Here is a 21,781-nt window from a genome sequence, read left to right as displayed (position 1 = left end):
GACAAAGGAAGAAGGAGGGAGAGTAGATGAGAGTAAGGAGGAAGACAGATAGAGAGTGTGGCATTTGGGTCTCTGCTTGTGTTTTTTCATATGCATTGCTAAATAATGATTTGGCCTATAGAAGATTGGCACAATGCGGACGGATGAAGGTGAGGAGATGCGAGGGAGGGAAGAGAAGGAAATAGGGGGAGACATTAGATGGAAGGAGAGGTTGAATAAGAGGACGACTGGAGGAGAGGTGATAAAGAAAGAGGCATGAAGGGAGGCAAAGGGAAAAGTAGGTGGGACTGAGGAAGGCACAAGAGCAGATGAAAGATGATAGATGGGGCCCATTGGGCAGTGGGGAGGGGGCGGGAGAGGTGAGGAAGGGTGGGATAAATGTAGGGGAGAAGAGAGGGAGGGAGAGAGAGGTAGCTGTCAGGATGATTTGAGCCTGCCCTCAACGGACCCTGACACTGCACTTTTCTCTAAGCAGCTGTGTGTGTGTGTGTGTGTGTGTGTGTGTGTGTGTGCGCGCTCGCGTGTGTGTTCTTTCCAAACTCTCCAAATAGAGATCTTGCTTTCTCAGACAGAGCAGTGCAGTGAGCTAAGAGGAAAATGTGAAGCAGACAGCAAACCGCTGTTACAAACGCCTGCATACTGCACACTTTAAAAATGATTTTGCAGCAGTACTTTGACCTGAACTATGTTGCCAGTTGCCACATGGACAAGATGATTTTGCATCGTCGATATTCATCATTCGTGGGGCTTTTCTCTCCAATACATCCTTGAACAACAAAGAGGAGTTGTTGCTGTGTAGAGACCTGAGTTTAAAATGTTGATGACTTACTGCTATTTGCAGGGTCAAAGCAATAGTTTGACATTTCTGGGTAATACACTTATTTGCTTTCCTGCCAAAAGTTCGAAGAGAAGATCGATACCATGACAGTGGTATCAATCTTCTCATCTAACTCTTGAAAAACAAGAAGCACATAAATGTATTTCCCAAAATGTCAAATTATCTCTTCAAGTTGCTGACTAAGCCTTATGCTTACAGTGAAAGAGAGAAAGTGGGGGTTGAAAAGAACTGCAGAAAGAGTTGTTTAAGTGAGAGACTTTACAGTGGAAACACTATACACTCTTTGACGTAGTTCTCCTCAGAGCACACTGAAGTTAGAGGGTGAGATGTGCTAACTAAAAAAAGTCATGCCAAACATAAGGCTTTTTCAGATTAAATAAAAAACATGTATTTAACAGTTGCACACCTGAGAACTTTTAATCAAACACAGACATAGAGCCCTATTTTAATGATCTAAGCGCACAATGTGAAGCGCATGCCCAGAGGTGTGTTTTGGGCTTAACATGCAATAAACCAATCACAGTGTCCTCTCCCATTCCCTTTAAAGCCCGGTGCGTTTGTACCTTGGTGCATTGCTATTATGATGGCAGATTTGCACCATCATATTTTTTATTTGTAATCTTTTGCATGTTTGTGTGTTGCTGTGCTTCCCTGTGTGTGTGTGTAACAAGCCTTGTGTGCACATGCTGTGCATAAGCCTTAAAATAACAATGACATGCTGCGCTATTGACTTTAAACCAGGTGTTTGTTGGTCAATGGCACGATCATATCCCGATGCCTCAAGATAGCAGTACGCCAAGAGTGCACCTGAACACACCTCCCTGTAAGACCAGCACGCCCATTGGCGCAAAGATGGCCGCAGGCGCATTTGCTATTTAAACGACGCAGGCGCAGGACGGGAAATTGACAACTGCATCGGTCTTACACTAGCAAAGACCCTTACGTTGGGCTTCGCGCTACGCCGAGCCGGGTGCAAGATAGGGCCCGTAGTCTCCTCTGCTTGTGTACCAGTCTTTCTATGTCTAACTTTGTCTCCTAAAAACATGTTCTTATACAACTAAACTGCATTCTCGATTATTTTTGAGGAAAACATGTTTCCTTCTGGTGTACGTTTGTTTTAACACGTCCTTGTACTGGCGACGGTCAGTTTAAACACGTGGTTAACGTGAACTATGACAACTTGGTTAGGTTTAGGAAAATATCTTGGTTTAGATAAAGTAAATAGCCTAAGTTTGTCACGTTACATAATGTAAATTAAGGTTACATAGGCGTGACCTAAATTAAGTAGGTAATCATGTCCATACATACTTTTATCAGCAGTCTCCTGTGAATGTTTGACCCATCCATTCCCACAACCTCCTCCCTACACACACTTTGATTAGAAACATATTTGAGATACGATAAAATAAATAAAATATAAATAAAATCTTAATCCAGGACACATTTCTTTGGAAATGTAACTGAGAATGCAGTTTAGCTGGATGAGAAAGTCATTTTTAGGAAACAAGGCTGGTCCATCATGTGCATTTTGATCTACTCAGCCCTGAAACACACAAACAGAACAGATGCAACTGTTGGGTGATAACTGAAACCTGTCGTCAGTGATGGAAAAATGTGGTAACATAGTGCCTATCATGTGAAGGGAAATGGTAAATCATGGTGAGTCATGATTGGCCATGGCTATACTGATCTTAGCGCGTGCACAAATTTGCTTTTTATATCCCCCATTTCCTCCAGCTTTCTCACGTGCCACTTAAATTGCTACTGCATATGAATCTCAATGAAAACCTCTCTCTCTGTCCGACCAACTCTCCATCGATTTTGCCTGAAGAGTCAGCCAAGTGCTTGACAAGATGTGATGCCTTATAGATTACAGATTACCACTTTAAATTGCAATCAAGACCATAATAGATTAGATTGCTTGAACGTAGTGAGATAATAAACAAGCCTTGTCTGACCGGGGCATGCGGATTCAAAACAGCACTGTTTGTGCCAGTGTTTGTTAATACATGTTTTCGTGAGGCACAGATGATGACTTCTTTTTTTTAATGTGATGAACAGATACACAGAGGAGCCATATTGCCTGTTCATAATGTAGTTTTTGTCTACAAACACAGATTTACAGAACCTTTATCTTAACAAGTGTGTGTGTGTGTGTGTGTGTGTGTGTGTGTGTGTGTGTGTGTGTGTGTGTGTGTGTGTGTGTGTGTGTGTGTGTGTGTGTTTGTGTGTGTGTGTGTGTGCGTGCATGTGTGCGTATTCTCTCTCTGTAAACTGAGGATTAACAGCATGGATAATGTTCTTATGACCATATTCAATGAATCTGATCATTTGATAAAAAAATGTTAAATACAAAGTTAGAGGGAAAATGAGGGGCAAATGAGACGTTTGACATCCAGACATTGGAGACAGAGACATGCCGGAGACACTGGTATGTGTGTGTCAGTGTTGTTGCTGACAATCACTGGGTGACCATGTACCCCCCACGGACATACACACGCACCCTCTGCTTCTTCTCCTTGGTCTCTTTGCCCTCTGAACCTAACAGCTCAATTTCAGCCTACCCCTGCACACTTACAAACACACACACACACACAACACACACACACACACACACACACACACACACACACACACACACACACACCAGGCGCTGGGCCCGTGTAGACGTAAATAGCTCTGCGCTGCAGGACACTTGTAAATAAAAGCCTATTTGACTTGAGATGTTACCACCAACACTTTAAATATCTCACCCTTACTGACATGGTTTAACAATTACTTCTCAAAAAGTGTATTTGAAACAAAATCAAACCGATAAAATGTTTAGACCCATACTAAAAGTCTAAGAACAACTATAAATACACACATACTTTATGCGTATAGCATAATAAATAAATCAGAGCCTGTTGTTTCTAGCAGTTCAAGCTGATTTCCTCTTCCTGGGAAACTACTGGACTTTAAATGGATGTAAGAAATTGAAAGAGAAAGAGGACAGAGGAGCAGGGGGAGAGGAGGGGAGATGAGAAAACAGAAAGACAGAGAGGGAAAGAGAGGGGCAGAAAGAGAGAGAGAACGCGAGACAGAGAGAGAGAGCATATATTACTGTTAAACCGATTCTGTAGAGTGAAACTGAAAAAAATGCAGAGGACCGGGAGGCAGAGAAGTATGTTTTTTATTTCCACAGCACAGTGCGAAAGTAAAGCAAAACAGAGTGGAGCACAGCGGGCCTTTTCAACCTTTCAACCAGCCGGTGAAATATTGATGCTTCCAACAAAGAAATGTCTGAATGATTTTGGTACATCTGAGTGGGGAAATTCAGCTATCTATAATTGATACAGAAGAAATGTTCATAACTGGAGGGGAAAGGACCGGAACAGAGAAATAACGTGTGTGTGTGTATGTGTGTTTCTGCCCTCTTGCCTGTGTCAGTGGGTCTGTGGCCCTTTAGGCTCATAGTTAGATTCCTGAGAGCCGGTGGTCTCTCCTCTACTGTGTGCAGGCTGCATTCAAACATGACATGACGGCCCCAGAAAGATGAGGGAAGGCCAGTCGTTTCATTTACAGTCAAATGACCGACGACCTCGTGAGTTATCTGTGGTTAGGGGATTTATTTTTTGCCATTTCCTAAAATTTCTCTCAGCTTTTAAAATGTGCTTAGCCCAATGAGATATTGTGCTATAATAATTTGGTTTTCCAATAAAGATGACTTTAGTTAACTTAAGTTATTGGGAAAAAATTGCATGATTCTCTTAAATGTTTTATGTTTTGCTCCATGTCCCCTTTTATGCCGTTTGTTGTCTCTTTTTTTTATATTCCTCTTTAAAGTACCTTGTGAACTATACAAATTGATTTTACTATTATTAAGATTTTTGTTATTTAAACATCTTCCTTGTCTATCACTCTTTCAGTAAGCTTACATGTGATCCATCGCTTAACCAGTCTCATACCTCTCTGCCTGCATTTTAACACGTTTTCCCAGCCGGCCTGTGTGTTTTTCTTGATCTCTGTGTGCTGAATTTTCCTTTCATGCAGCAGACCTGCCTGCCCCTCTCCCAGTCTTACCATGCAACCAAAGCCAAACAGCCAAAAACAATGATGGACACCAAATCCTCTAATTTGTGTTAAATCTTCCGATGTGTGAAAAACATCCTGGAACAGTAAATGTGTTGTAATTAGACTTTGATAATTAGAGACAAGGGACTGAGGGAGGTCCCAAAGGGAGTATTATGGGATAGTTGAAGCCAGAGAAACAGAAGGAGAGTGGGCTGAAGTTCACCAAGTACACCAACACCAAATACACCAACTCTCACACAGAGACAGGCTGGTGGAGCCAGAAACTTCAAAGAGACAGTGAGGGAAAAATGTTTTTTTATTGTAGTCCAAACTCTCCTAGTGTGCTATCCTTCCTTAGTTGCAATCTATCCTCTCATATTGTCTCAATCTTCCCACTTCTTAGCTTACTCTATTTAACTCTTTCCTTACAAATCCCATTGCTTGCTGCCCATCCCATGACTTCCATCCATCCAATAAATCCATCCAATAAATCCATCATTCCATCCAATAAAGCCATCTAATCCATCCATCCATCCAATCAATCCAATCCAATATATCCATCCATCCATCCATCCATCCATCCATTATGTCTTTACCTGCAGTCCAGTTTCTCGATCTCAAAGTGTGGGTTGAAGTTTAGGACGATGCGTTGTGAAGGCTCGGGGGCTGTGATGATCCAACGACAGTTCTGGTGAGGTGGGTACTCCAGTGGGTAGCCGGGGGTGGTGATGTAGCCGGCATCGCTTGCATCTAAATAGCCACCGCATGGCTCAGAAGCTGGATGGGGAAAGAGAGATAGAAAGGGAAATTATCATATATGCAAGTTAGGAAAAGTTGAGTGGATGCAGAAACATGTCTATTTTCTGTGGCTTTGATCCACTAAATCGTGTTATATATATATATATGTAATATATGGCAATCTGCCTGTACAACAAATAAATGCTTTGATAAAATCATTGCGTACATTTAATATTTTCCCATAGCTTAACACATTAGTTCAAACACTGGACAAAGGTAACTGATTAGTGATTCCCAATGTGATAGAATAGCTACAGAAAAAAAGGAAGAATAAAAACTCTTTTGAGGGAACTATAGAAGGACAGCTGAATGAATTAGTCATATGACAATATGCAACTACAATAACGTCCATCACAGCAGCGGTTGTAAGTGTACAGTACCATCGAGGTCGATGTTGTTTGTTTATCATGACTGACTCAATCAAATGATTTTTTTTTCTCATTATTTCATATCTGTTCATAAAGCAGGATTCTGCACTGAGGAAAGGGTTGAAAACTGATAAAATGTAGATAAGTGTTGTGTTTGCAGAGACAGGATATGAGACACAAAGATGTGTGTGTCTATGTGTCTATGTGTCAAAGTGCAACTCAGCATCACAACATACAAAGACTCCATTCTGACCCATGAAGACCGACACACTGACACACACACACAGTGAAGGAGCCCTCCAGATGCCACAGTCACTGTCACAGAGCGGATCCACTTGTCAGCAGTCATACGTCTGCATCATGTCATAAACAATGCCACGCATTCACTGCCGCAAATGTATCCTGACACAGATGGGGTAACTCGTATATATCTGTGACACCCCAACGACATAACACACACAACTCTACTGTACTACATCTATGGAATCTATTGTACACCATGCTGCCTGTCCTGTTTTGATGGACTGTGCAGACTTTCTACATGAGCTGAACTTCTTCATTGTTTAACATCTGCACAACTTAAGTTAAACCATCATGGTGGATATACTGAGTACCATCTTTGTTGAGTCCAAGCACTTCCAATATAATGGCACAGTATAAGCAACCATCTGTCACAAGAGACTCAAAAACCAAGGTTGACTGTTCATTTAACATCCACCAAATAACACTGCATCAATTTAAATGCAAGTATAAAATATAAAATATTGAAATGATGATATTTGGTGCTTTCTGGTTGGGGGGGGGGGGGCTTTGTGTTTGTTATATCATTTGACCATTACTTTGAAAGAACTACTTTACCCAAGGAATTATTTCTGCACAAAACTGTGATTATACTGTTCATTTAGACCCAAGCAGATACATTTCAACAAATATTTCAGGCAAAATACAGGCCACGATGGACCAGGTTATGCTGATAAAAAAAAACAGCATCTGTGAATGTCGGCTGCTTGCTTGGAAGAATTTGGCAGGTTAACGACCACTTAGATAAATTCCTGTTCATGAGAGAAAAAACAAACTCACAATCAAGCTCCTGATGGTCTATTTTTATTCTTTTTATTAGGGCTACATGTCTCTGAAGAAACCTGCGTCATTAAAAAACAAAAGAAAAACAAAAAAATCTGTAAATGTGTGCGAAGAAGCTGTCTTACTGCTTGGGGTGTGCCACCGTCTAGTCCGCCGTGCTGTAACGTTATTTATTGCCACTGTGCTGAGTGCAGTGACATAGCCAAGTCAAACCACTCAGCAGAACACAACATATTTTAACGCTATAAATAGACTGGCTACTGTAAACCTACTCTGAGAGAAGTCACACATGCAAACATTTACCCAACACAAGCACAGCATAAACACTTTATCAGACCACCGCCTTCGAAACAAATTCAAATGGAAAGGGAAAAAAAAACATGCGCCATCAAAAACCTCACTTTTTTTTTTTTAAGTCATGGCAGCAGATGTGCATGCACATGGACTGACACATACTGTATACACTTCAGAGTCAGCAAGGGAGGATGAAAGTGGAGGTCAGATCTCAGCACACAGTACACAAAGTGATGGACATTTTGGCATCTATATCTGGTGTCTACCTCACACCGCCTGCAAGCAATTAATGATCACCCGTCTCTATCTCTCTCTCTATCTCTCTGCCTCTGTCTCTCTCTCCCTCTGCCGTCATGCTGTGAGCCAACTAGTCCTGTCTATCTCCTCTCCTATCTGTTTCCAATCTCCCTGGTGACATACAGTAATACAGGAGTAGAGTTACAAGGCCTATGTAACCCAGACAGATGCATTTCATCTCAGCACCACCTGGATTAGTGGTTAACCACTCTGGAATCTCACAGCAGCATCAGCCAAACACCACTTTTAGCACACGGCGTAGCTAACTGTCTCTAATGAAAAAATCTGAGATATGCTGAGGGGAAGCATGGGGGAAACATCTAGGGTTGTTAGAAAAATGTAACTGATTAATAACCCATTGCTTGGGACTCATAATGCAATCTTAGTTGATATTAGTTTAGTTGGGATAGGTCTGCCACTTTGCTCGTTTGAAAGCCATGATGTCTCTCTCTCATATGTGAGCCGATTTCTCTGGGCGGGTAAAGCAGAGAAAGGGGAGGTAACCTTACCCCTTATGACCTCATAAGTCAAAGGCAGAGCAAGATTCCCAGGGCTCGTTTTACACCTATCACCATTTCTAGCCTCTGGGGGGGGCATAGGCAGGCTGAGGGAATGCATATTAATGTTAAAAAAAACTCATAAAGTGAAATTTTCATGCCATGGGACCTTTAAAGAGGACTACTTAACTTTTTACTTTGCCTCAGCTTTCAACCTATTGCCGGCCTCCTTAACCAGCCAGCGGATACACATTCGGGGGGTAGACCTAACAATAACACAAACACCCTGTGCAATCAGACTAAGAGTACAATAAAACCTACCTTTAGGAAGCTTGTTTTAAGATTTTGCTAAAGATTTGCACACTTATCTACAATATTCTTAGCCTGGAAAATCCAGACCCAAATCCCAAAAAGATTAAGGGTCTGGCATCGAGTGACGAAAGTCGCCCATCTCGAGGGGTAACACCAAGCGTTCATTTGAAAATCTCACTGCACGCAATTGGATAACACTACGACCAAATCACAACAGCACACGGGGTGGCGTATCCAGAGCCCCTCACGCTTAACTACCAGCGGAGTTAACTGGTAGATTAAACTGTCGTCATCTGTTCAGCTCGCCCATGGCCCGCCTATATCAGATGCACTGATGTGATTGGTGCAGCTTGGCTACAAGGGCATAGCTAATGAGCAGAATTACTCGATGCCAGAGCAACTCGCTGAGTAAATTCAAATTGTGGTCTTGAGAACTCTGGATTTCCAGGGTACTCAAACTCCCTGCCCTCTCCTCTCTGCTCCTCTCCTATCTTCACCTCTGGCGTGCAGCCATGAAGACAGCACCTCCAAGTGTCTGATGAATACGGCTGGCCCGACAAAGAGGCAGACACTGTGTGTGTGTAAAGTTTTTTGTCTGCTCTGCTTCAAGGGTCTATCAATCTCCCCGCACACACACAAAGTCAGTCAACAACTATCACAGGGCAGGAAGTGACACACATTGAGGTAATGAGGACATAAATGACATCACATCATCTTGCATGAAGTGCAACTAAATATATTTTAAGTAAATATTGATATCCTGTGTTTTTTGGTTCATGCACACACAAACATATATATATTATATTATATAATATATATATATATATGCACACACATTACAGGTACCCACAGTGATAGACCCATGTACTAGAGAAAGAGTGAAACATTTTTATTTTAGCAGGGACAACTGGGACAACTGCCTATATGTCTATTTACCAAGAAACTATAAATTACAGCTTCCAGAGGTAAATCTATAACCATGCTGATTAGTATTCCACACTACAGCACCCTGACCTGCATGCTGGGAAAAAAGCGTAATGTCTGTGTGTGTGTGTAAGTCAGAACAGAGAAGATGCTGAGTTGGGAGAAAACATGAATACATGTCAAGAATTATCAAACAGTTAAAAGTGACAGAGAGAGAGAGAAAGGGGGGGGGGAGAAGAAGAAGCAAAACTTGCAGTAAAGATGATACTGTAGGTGTTGAAAGAAAAAGGAAGACAGACAGAAAAGAAGAGCATTACAGTTGCTTTGAGTCTTACTGTAAAACATAATTTGCCCCATAGGACATGATATTAGAGATGCCACTGCGTTCCCAGATCTCAGCTAATTGTCAGTGAGCACAAATGTTAATATCATAATGTCAAAACCAGTGATGAAATTATGGACAAACCTGCAGTAATAAGATTAAAATTGTAATAAACCAAAAATCGTCTAGCATCACGCTGGACTCCGCCCTGAACCTCTGTGGTGTGTCGGTACGTAAACTTTAAAAGACAACAGCAACACACAATGAAACAGGATATCCACATACACACATATGTGTGTATAATGTCTCGGTATGTCACAGAAGACACAAACACTTCCCTCCTGTTGACCACGGACTTCACATAAGACAACTATTCTCTCAACCACATGAGCATGAGTGATCTTTAGTAAGAGGTGGTATTTAGACCACATATTCACAAACAAACAGCTAAACATCCCTTATCCTCCCCTGGCTTAGGAATCACTGAATTCACACCACACACACACACACACCACACCACAACACACACACACACACACACCCCACACACAACAAACACACACACACACACGCACACCAGCACAAAAGCAGCAGAATATAAGACAGGTCACTGCATTATTTATGTCTCTCTGCTGCGTTTAGTATTGCGTCCTGATAACACCTATTCAGCAACTTCTCCCCACGTGTGCAACCTCAACACACACCGATGCATCCATACGGAAATGTGCTAAAAAAAAATAAAAAATTACATGCACAGCAACATGCCCACAGAGGGGCACACAAACTGTCGCACTAAGTCCTGAACATAAACACACACACATGCTTACACATGGAGCTGCTTTGCAAAACTGAACTTAATTCTTGTTTGTTGGCCCCAAATGCTAATTTTCTGACCTTTTTTTCTAACCTCTGTTACAGATTCATTTTAACTTTGAGTAGGGAGTTTGATTTGACTCTAAAGAACCTTTTCAGCCTGTTGCAATCGATTTGGGAGTATGTGAGGACATGGCTATTCACCATGTTCCGTATTTATTTGCATTGGCCAGAGCCCCAAATGAAAGCATTAGTGGTTTTAGTAAGTGTTTGTGTATGAAAGAGAGAAGGGGTGTCTCACCATGCTTACCAGAGAGCTTGTTAGGAGTGGGGAAATTAATTGACGGATCAACTTGTAATGACTGGCCCCAATACTCAAAACAGTACAGTGAGTCTCACATTCTCCTTATTGTTGGAAACAGGACCCTGAATTTAACAATGAATATGTTCTAAGCATTTGTATCAATGACTGAGAAGGGGAAAATTCTAATTTCCCCATTGATTTCTATGCATTTGTTACTGTTTACAATGCATTTTTGGTAGGATGGCTTAGCACCAGCATCATAAACCACTCACAAAACACTTCCAGAACTGTCCCCATAAACGGTAGAGATACAGATACATTTGTAGCCAAAAGCTTTAGTGTGACTCTGGGAATAAGAGAAACGCTGAAACTAACAGGCTGAAATGTCTCTTTTGGATCAGAACCAATGAGCTTTTAGTCATTGAAACCTGGGAAAGATCAGGAATGGACAAACACAGAGAGAAAGAAAAGAAAAAGAGGCGGATCAGGAAGAAAGAGAGAACAAGAGCATAATGCCAGAACATCTGTCTCTCATCATCTGAAAAGAGAAAGTCAGCAGCTCAGGAAAGCTCACTGGACAGAAAAAACAACTCTCGCACACACACAAACAGGTGGGGTAGTGCTTTTCTCCAGGTGCCCCGCATTAAGCCACAGTGGAAAACTACAGAGAGAAAACAGAGAGAGAGATGGCGGAGGACTACAAAGGGTAAGAGAAACAAAAGAAGTGATGGGAAAATGGAAAGAAGAGAGACAGGGATTCATTGAAACAGAAGTTAGAGTATGTGATACAGAAAAAGAACTGACATGAAAACAGGCTTCTTAACTTAGGAGCAAAGACACTGCCTGGTCTATGGGCGCTTCAGTTAGTGGAGAGAGAATAAGACAGTGGACAAAAAAAGATACACAGAGAAAGATTTTAGATCAATAACGGGGCGAGTGACTAAGTGGAAAGCTAAGTGAAGGAGAACAGTGTGAGAAAGGGGACAACAAAGAACAGGAATAAGTAGCTATAATGTCCAAGTATGACATGAAAAGAAGCGTTGTAGGTTAAATGAATCGGTTTGGGACAAGTCATGCTCCCATGACTGATCAGCCAAAGTGGACTACTATCCTCGATGTCCACAACCTTACTGTTTGTAAGACATCACATTACACAAACAGACATTACACCATACAAATCATATTTAAATTGTACAGCTAACTGTGATAAACATTTGTGGTAATCAGAATAGATGGAAATGTGTGTGAACTATGCACCCTTCAGGTGCACTATCCAACCAGTCCTCCAAGTTAAACTTTTAAACTTCAAAATATGTTGTCCCATCGGTCGGATGACATCACCACTCTATGCCTTTCAAAATCATCACAAATCACTGTTGAAAGATAAATCCGTTTTATGACGTGACAATCCTACGGCTTGACCTCTATAACAACGCCACAACGCTCGTCATAATTACTACACCTGCTGGGCTTTGGGACTTGAGCATAAACATATGTCATTTTGGGGCTCTCCCTGAAACGGTTTATTCAGTTATTGTTGGAGGACAGTCTCTCACTACAATCACAGGAGCCTTATAAGGGTCCCTGCATTACTATCTGTTTTCGATGACCTATAGAGCATGAAGGCCCCCATGTTACTATATCTTCCTCATTAACTTCAGTTGACATTGTGTTTATGCATTCAAGTTTACCTTTGATCATGCCTTCAAACATGAGGTCATGTGCTACGCTGTATGTAGTTTACAGCTCTGCATGTTCCTGCTTCATCAGTTAACAGGGCCTTGCTGTAAAAGGACCTGGATGCTCTATCCACTCTATGTGAATAAAGGTTAAATAAACACAGGTGCTGGTACACTAGGTAACCTGGAACCTTTTTGGAAATGTCTTCCTCAGAATCTTCTTCTAGCTCAAAAAGTACTTAAAACTATGTTGTACACTGTTGCATCCAAACACAATCCTAGCTGCATCTACAGGTCTTAATTAACAAATGTTTCCTAATTTGTGTTGATCAGTGGAACTTAAATTGTGTATATTCCTTTAATTGATTGTAAAAGAAATAGTAAAGGCGGCCTACTTAGTGCTATACATAAGCCTTTTAAGATTTGCATGAATAAAGTCACTCTAACAAACAACGTGAATGGATGTCCAACGGTTGAGCTTAATTCTCTTCCAGGCAGCGAGAACATTGGTGAGAAAACATAGATTGGAGTCAGAGAGAACAGAAAAAAAAGTGGATGAAAGAGTTAAAAAAAAAAAAGATTTCCCACCGTGCAATGTGGGGCAAAAGAAAGGTGAGGGAGGTTTCTTAATCGGAGCGAGGGAAAACACTGACACAGGGAGGTGTGGTGAAGGAGACAGGGCGCGCTATTAAAGGAGAGGTGAAGTGACACAAAAAGTGGAAAAACAACAGGAGGATCCAGCGTGAAGGGACAGAAGAAGGAAAACAACCTGTGGCCTCACACGGCACTGCTCCGGAGGGACTGCTGAGGACGCAGAAGGCTTAGCCTACACACAAAAACACACACAACTGTTGTTCTGTGTGTGGGTGACGGTTATAAAAGAAGTGAGGACAGGCAAAATGTCCTCATTTGAAGGATGTCCATGATCTCCCCTTCCCCCTGAGGACATTGGTTCTACACAAGTGTACCAATAAAGAAAACACACACACACACACACACACACACACACACACACACACACACACACACACACACACACACACACACACACACACACACACACACACCTCCCCTTCCTCTGTAATTACTCCAGTCATTACCAATGGCCAATGAAGGCACTAGAATACTAACAGTTTACTAATGACATGATAACTGTAATTAGACAATCCTGCTGGACCTACTAATTGTCCTTTCCCTTTTACAGACGAAAGAGAGATGGGGGGAGAGAGAGAGGGAGACTATTATTCTAATGATGGGAAGACTAATGTCCTCTCATTTGATTCCCAATTTTCCTTCTTTTTTTCCTTTTCTTTTTAAAGTTGCGTGGCTTATTTAAATGCATTTTCTTGAAAGAAATTACCTTAGAAGACAAAAGGAAACGGAAAAACCACGGCAGTACGCATCACTAGATGAATGAGGATAACTCTTAATCCTGAAACCTGGTGGAAAACACCTGCTGCCTTGCAGGATAATTAAAATGAAATCCGTTTTGAAAAAGGTCTTCAGCAAAGTGTCACCTGCCACAGTTTAGCACACTCACAGTTGTCACATTTAGAGATTTAGATCCAACCATCACAGAAATGTTTTCATTTGGGTTGGCTACTAAATGGCATGACCTCTTTGTGAACAAAGCTGTCTTTTTTTCTATCGTTTCAATATAATGGCCTCTAATACACAAGTGGAAGCTGAAAAAGAAGCTAAATCACAATTTTAATTATAATGTAATTTTATTCTCAAGATAATCATTTAGAAAATTATATATTTAGCCTATATTATAATCAGAGTATTTATTAATGATATGCTTTACCTTGGCCAGAAACCCACCTGTGCTCGACAGAGGAGAGGAATAAATCCAGTTTGGTTTACTGCAGGTGGCTCCACTCAGCTGCTGCTTTCCTCTTATTTCACTAATGCCCTCTCATGCTCTCTCCCTCTCTTGCTTCACCCATTTCCTCTCTTTTGGCACAACCAAATGCTCACAATTCCATGTTCTCTCCATCCCTTACTCCTACTCTCCATCTCTGCTGCTCACTCTTTCTATTCCATTGTTACAGTGTGCTTTACTGGGATGGAAGTTTGCAAGCCATATTGACAAAGATTCCCCTGGCCTTCTGTAGCAGCGAATCCTCTCAACATATCTGACAACACAGCAGTAATAAAGAACAACTCAATGGGGAAAAAACAATCATAGAAAATGATGAGAAGATATGGGAAATACAGAGACAAACCTGTATGGATGAGCTGATTTCAGAAGCACTAATTTGCCTTTTTTTATGGCCGGCTGCAATACATTTTGCTCCTAATATTAAGCATTCACTGATTCCCTCTTTTCTGCTCTGTTGTTTGACTTGCCATTATAGGGTGATGTATTTGGAGCCTTGCTGAAGTGCGCTTGCCAATCTTCATATGCAACGACTAATTAGCCATAGAAAACACAAACAGTAACAGTTAAATTCATTTTCGTAGACTACAATATCTGTCGTATTTCCGGCTAATAACTTTATGTTTCTAAAGCAAAGTAATCACACAATACGACTGTGTTATAGCCAGTGAGTCGATTCAATCTGTAGTGAGCTAAAACAGGGTATAACCCCATTGTGTGAACAAATGACATGGATGGTTTGTTTTATTGATGGCCAATTGAAGCTTACAAGGCATTATGACCTCCACCAATGTAACATTTAATTATTACAAGCTGGCCCCCACGGAGCCACACAGCGCCAGGTTGTGCTAGATGTGGGGCAAAAGCTCAGGGCTAGAAAATAACTAATGCGTTATGAAGTCCAGTCACAGTTAGGATACATGGAGTATGAAAATCTAGTTGTATGCATGCACAACCGAAATACATTCATTTGCAGAATTAGTAAGTGATGCGTCAACGTTGTTTCCCTCTATGTAGGTGGAGTTGTTGACTTTTTCCCCCTACTAGGTGGACAAGAAATATCTTCCCCTCTGTTTCTCACTTTCAAAAATCCCATTGGATTGGTTATAGCTGTCAAAAACAGTCCCATAAACCAGTCCTTAGTGCATACCTGTGGGCAAGTCATCCCACTGTTAGCTCACTTCTCTCACTGTGCATCACAGTGAGCCTGTTTCATCATCCAGCATATTTCAGCAGAGACACTATAGAGGCAGACAGCTGGTCTTGAGTGGCCAATTATGTCCGTTTATCTCCCTTGCAGGCACAGCTGCGATCAAATGGAATGAAGAAACAGGATCAAACAGTGAGGCTAAAAATCATTCTTCCGTTTCGTTCACTTCTTTTTGCAGCTTCCCTCTGCCTGTTTCTGTCTCCGTTACTTCCTCCCCCTGTACTTCCATCCCACCCTCATGCCCCCCCCCTCTCTCCCTCTCTCTCTCTCTCTCTCTCTCTCTCTCTCACTCTCTCCATATATAAGTATATATATATATATATATATATATATATATATATAGATATACTTCTTAGTCTCACTCTGCTTTCTCTCCAGAGAAAACAGAGCAGAGGCATCTGTAAAAGTTTACTCCTGAAGAAGCTTTGTGCATAGCCGAGTGCTGAGCATGTGCATGTGTGTGTGTGTGTGTGGGTGCTCCTGTGGTTCTCGAGGTAGCAGCGGCGAGATCTCAAAAGGGAGCTTAAGGGTAGTGGTGGTAATGGGTTGAAGCAGTACTACTTTAACAAAAGCGATGATGACTACAGCTAGGAAACGGAAGAGAAAACCCCGGTCTCGTGATGTCGAAGTAAACTGCATTTCCCCCCAGATACCACAACTTCTCTAGAAATGAGTGCTGTTCAAAAGATCCTGACTCTACCCCTACCTCGGCTGTGAATGTATACGTGGACAATTTTGAGATCTTAATCCAAGGGTCGTCTCTGAAATACTATGGATTTTACAATATCAGCAGTTATCAATTTTTAGTGATGATCTAAGCACTTAGAGGTGACATCAACAAAATCATCAGTTTGCAGTGGCAGGGCACATACTGTATCTTCTCAGATAAGAGGTGAAGTGGGATGTAAAGAATGCCTCCACTGTGCTCTCTGTATGCTGTTATTTTCCAAAACATTTGGCAGAAGTTCAACTCAATCCAAGTCATGAGACCAGCAAAAGCCCCAGCTAGCCTCCTGAACAAGCCCTAAATCAATAAAACCTAGAATGCGACCAACTTCCACACAGCTTCCACTTTCTCAACTCTCTCTTTTGTCAATTGTGTACACACAAATGTATCTCAAAGCAGAAAGTGGGCCTTGAGGTGAGATTAAAAAAATCCTTCTGCCAAGTTGTTTTTTGTGTGTGTCCACAGATAGGGGAGCAGTGTTTTTTGTTGCTTCTAAACCCATGAGGGTGATCCCTGTGAAATGGTGTAGGCTATCAATGATATTTTCTTAAAGTCCATTAAAACAACTAGTCCTGGTTTTTAGTTCTCGTTTCCTGAGACAAGTCACACCTGTGGCCGCTTCAGAGAATTTTAGTACCTATAGATGACTTGACATGACGTGAGTCACGAGATATTTTTATTTTTTATTTTAACCAACTAAAACATGTCTCCATCCCGTGCAGCAAAGAAGCTGGTTTCTTTAAAGAGTTTTCTAGTTTTCGCCCTTTGCTTAGAATTTGAAAATATCCTACGCACAAAAAAAACGTAAGCTACAAAGACCTACGTTTAACGCATCAGACCAGACCAATGAGCGTACCATTTTTTTGTCTTGCCACCTTTAATCGAGTGTAAATCGAACCGTTTCTCACATCCGAACGCAGCCCCAAACCCCATCGGTGCGCGCGGACTGGGGAAGTGTAAGACGTCCGCAGCCTCGGACCTCCGTGAGCGTGGAGCGCCGGTGCTGGAGACAGGGAGCCCGGTCACACTCCCCGCCACCTCTTCACACCACCGGCAACAACATTCTAAAAGGAGTGCCCTGTTGCAAGAAGCTGCAAGCATCTAGGTAAAGATCTTTCAAGGAATGTAATGAGACTTCATCATCGTGGCGCCGCACGAGACAGGCTACAACAAGCGTGATATTAACTCTACTGAGCAGCTGCCTTACTGACCAAAGCTAGCACTGGCATTAGTCCCGGTAGGAATAATGACATCAGAATTATTTTTCATTATTGAACGGCTCTCCTGAGAGCATTCATTGATTAAGCTGCAGATTTTAAATGTACACTGCGTGTTCAAGATGTTTTTCAAGGAGACAATAATCAATATTGCTACCAAGCCAGCATGCCTCAGTTATTATAGGACGGAGTGCAACCAGCAGTGGAGTGGGGCGACGAAAACGTACCACCGTAGCTATTTATCTGTTACAAAGTTGTCCGGATAGAAACGGGCGATGTCAAGCATTAGCCCTGATGCAAAATTAATGTAGGCATTTTATTAGAGGAAGAAAAAAAAACTGATTTAGTTGTACGATGATGACTCACTACAAGTTGTTTACGTACTTTTTGCCAATTTACTTTTCCACCTCTGGTGCCGACCGCGATATGAGACAATGATGCGTTAAAAGAAAACTAGACATCGTGTGGCTTATCTTCTTCCTACTGTGGACTAATCAGTGTCCCTCGGCACTGTGGTTATCAACGCATTATAATATATAATTACATTATAATATTATAAAGGGTCAAAGGCTAAGATAGCCCGTAAGGATTTTGGTGTCCCAAAAATGTTAATTTTTCATTACGCATTCTAGTTTGACGTGGGAACACCACTTTTGCTTACCGAAACACCTCATCTCTATTGTGTTTAATAGACTCCATACTTTTGATGTGGATTGAGAACGTGTTCTCTCCAAAAAAGCGGTTACATTTCCATCTATCAACTGACTGGGATATCAGCAGGCAGCAAAAGTGTCAAACTTACCTCCTTCCTCTGCTTTGACTGCTGAAGGCGAGAGAAAAGCCAATAAACATCCACAAAGCCATATGAATAAATCCATCTTTTCCCCTCGGATGTGGAGAAAAAAAAACACCTATTCTCCTCCTCTGTGGGTTTAATGTGTTTATCTGAGACAACGCTGCAGTCCAAAGTCCACCTTTCCTCTCCTTTTTCACAGTTCTCTTTTTCTTTGAGGCGCAACACAAGTAGTGGCCAACATCAAACACAAATGCCGGGTTGCGTTCACTGGGCTCTCCAAGAATATCGCAAAGTTTGTGCGCTATTTGTACGAGCTTTGTCCACGTGTGCTTCTTAAAAAAAGAAACTAACTAATTTGCGCTAATTGATCTGAAATATTTGCAATATTTACTCTAAGCACATATTTGAAGCCCCAGAATCCATTGCTGTGCGCACAGTCGGCAACGCCGTTTCCCCGTCTGTCACAACGCGCGTGGCGATGTAAACCTCCCTGACACTGTTGACAATCAAAATCATAAATTTCAAACAAAGTAGATATCACTGGTTAAAACCACCGCGAACCAACAGGAACATTTTCCGAGGACTGTTAAGTTTGACATAACCTGAAAAAAGTGTTTCCTCTTCGTCTCGATAAAATATATAAAAATCTTTTGCTCTGGTTCTTACTCCCAATTGCGCATTTGCTTGGCAAAAGGCTATATGACTTAAAAATAAAAAAACATTTCCCCATCGACGATCCTCTTAATATACTGCCCCTGTAACAGTCCGCTCTTGCGCAAAAGATAACACAAGATCTCCTGGAAGAGGCAGCTCCAGCGTGCGTGCGTAAAACTGATCGGGAGCAAATAAACGTGCAGCCTCTCCGCTCTCCTCCTTAAAACTGTGCGTTTCTTGGCTGAAACACTCTTCTATCCCCGCTCCTTCCTCCCTCTATATCTCTCTCTCTCCTTGACAATCAGGATATTTCTCTCTCGCGCTCTCTCTCTCTCTCAGTCTCTCTCTCGTTCTCTCGCTCAGTGCGCTCCTTCCCCTCCGATCTCCGCCGGGTTTGTGGCAGTGAGCTGGACTGCTCACTCAGTCCCCTGTCTCGGTGTGCGTGCACGCCGTGCGCGCGAGCGTGTATCGGATTACAGTAGGCACCTCGGCCCGCCTCCATATAGCCCCTCACTGATTAAAGAGCAGTTTCATCCCCCTCTCACTCTCCTCTCTCTCTCTCTTTTTGCCTCACCCTCTCTATCTGTCCCTCTGATTCATGTAGGCCCATACCAATTTTCTCCCAGTCTTCCATTCCTTCCGTTTTATTTCCTTTCTCTTTTTTAGATATTCCATCCCTCCTTTATTTTCTCTCTACATCTCTCTCTTTATTCTTCCCCCAACATTTTCTCAGTTTCTAATATTATATAGACTAGAGGGAGGTGGAAAGAAGAAAGGCAGAAAACAGGGAAAGTGGAGACCCACAGCACAGCTTTATGAGCTTTGTAGTAGTGCTTTCAAAGGACCCGGCTGCTGGTTTACAGCATAAACACTGACCAGGTGCATGTATAAACTAATGAAAATTGAATGGAATCTAATGAGTAATTTTGTAATCAATTATCAAAAAGGCTTTACTAATGTTCTTTGATTAACTATGAAGATTAACAACATGATTTTCTTTTCTGTGAAAAAGACAGATTTAGACAGATTTACTTGTCATGCAGAGCAGCCATTGTGTTAATGATGGTTGAGCTCTTGGATGCAAATGTTCACACAAACACACACACACATACACACACACATACACACACACACACACACACACACACATACACACACACACAAACTTATCTGCAGGACAGGGAAAAAGCCAAGGGCACATCGGTCAGTGGCAAACTGAATCTAAATAAGGAAAGGAAGATATAGACAGCAATACAATGCTGAACACACACACACACACACACACACACACACACACACACACACACACACACACACACCCACCACACACACAAACAGGATTAAATGGCAAATAGCCAGGGGATAATCTCATGGGAAAAATGTATTGAACTTGGCTGAATTTCTTTACACTTGCTGTCTAAAACTAGTATTTCTGGTTCCCTCTCTCACTCTCACTCTCTCTCAGTAGTTTTATACAGGGAGGATGTCAGTGGGAGGTGTGTTTTAGGGCCTGTTTGACACGAAAGCTTGTGGTCTCAAAAAACTAACCAAACCTTGGCTCTCGCAGTGCCTTCCCACGACACACCCTGTACACATACACACACAGATGCACACATATATGCCATAATGACACAGCTAAACTCCCCATTGACCGCTCAGTTAAAATCACGTTGTGCACCAAGTTATCTCGTGGGAAGGAAATCCCTTTCAAACCTCTTTTTTCTTTTATGACAAGAAAGTCACACGATTGCCCAGGCGTTTTTTTCTTCTTCTTTTTTTAAATCATGTGACAATTGTTTATAACCCCTTGAACTTTTCTGACACAAGTTTCTCTAAAACAAGGGATCTTACAGCAACACCTATTTTAACAAGCACAGTCCTGACCGAGGTAGGAAGGAAGGTTAATCAGCTATAATCTCATGTCCTGATCACTTTTACTTGTACTCTAACAGGCCTACAATTACCAGTAGGCAGGTGATTCACTGGTCTCAGTTCAGGACAGTGACACACAGGCGCAGATACACACCATCAAACTGTCACTCAGATGTTTCCTAACATCTATGGAGGTCTGGAGGTATTAAGTTCTTTTTTCCATGACACGTGTGGGTGAGTGTAAGAGAGAGAGAGAGAGAGTAACAGTCACTCATTCCTTGGGTCCCTCTAGTCGTGTGAGGCCTGTAACCTGTCCCTCTTACCCGCTTGCACCCCTCATCCTGTGTCTTTCTACTGAAACTAAACCCACCCTGGCCCACTGGAATCTGTCAAGTGATGAGAGCATAGAGCAATCACATGCTAATATCAATACAACATTCCACTGAGGTTTTAGAAATGTCTCATTTTGACCAATAGAGATCAGGTAGACGCACCACTCTGTGAGTAATCTGAGATGTTGAACAACAAATTGCTGCTGGGACTGTTAACTCCTTTAAAGGCCCCATGTTATGCTCATTTTCTGGTTCATACTTGTATTTTGGGTTTCTAGTGGAACATGTTAGTATGCTTTAATGTGTCTGCAGTTATAGAGGAGGAGAGGGGGGGGGGGGGGTGGGCAAGATGGAGGTGTGGCCTTGACCACTGGGAATCAATAAACAGTATAAATTATAAATGAATTATAATAAAATAATACTGCCATTTCTAGCCACTGGGGGACCATAGGCAGGCCGGGGGTACTTATAGTTAAAAAAAACTCATAAAGTGAAATTTCCATGCCATG

General features: G+C 41.9%; 1 protein-coding gene across 3 annotated transcripts in view; it reads right to left on the bottom strand.

The window, feature by feature from the left end:
• Positions 1 to 19,502, bottom strand: part of LOC116698005 (neuropilin-2) — a 100,326-nt gene extending 80,824 nt beyond the window's left edge. For 2 of the 3 annotated variants that reach the window (XM_032529699.1, XM_032529701.1), the window contains exons 1-2: positions 18,421 to 19,500; positions 5,488 to 5,668 (exon numbers count right to left, since the gene is read on the bottom strand). In XM_032529699.1, the coding sequence (XP_032385590.1) occupies positions 5,488 to 5,668; positions 18,421 to 18,496 (257 nt within the window). In that variant the 5' untranslated portion in view covers positions 18,497 to 19,500. Of the gene's footprint in view, positions 1 to 5,487; positions 5,669 to 18,420 lie in introns of all 3 variants that reach the window. The other variant, XM_032529700.1, reaches the window with a different exon arrangement.
• Positions 19,503 to 21,781: the final 2,279 nt, after the last annotated feature.

Source organism: Etheostoma spectabile, chromosome 11 (assembly GCF_008692095.1).
Source record: "Etheostoma spectabile isolate EspeVRDwgs_2016 chromosome 11, UIUC_Espe_1.0, whole genome shotgun sequence".
NCBI lineage: Eukaryota > Metazoa > Chordata > Actinopteri > Perciformes > Percidae > Etheostoma > Etheostoma spectabile.
Note: the sequence above shows the minus strand (reverse complement) of the source record. Positions and strands in the feature narration are given on the sequence as shown.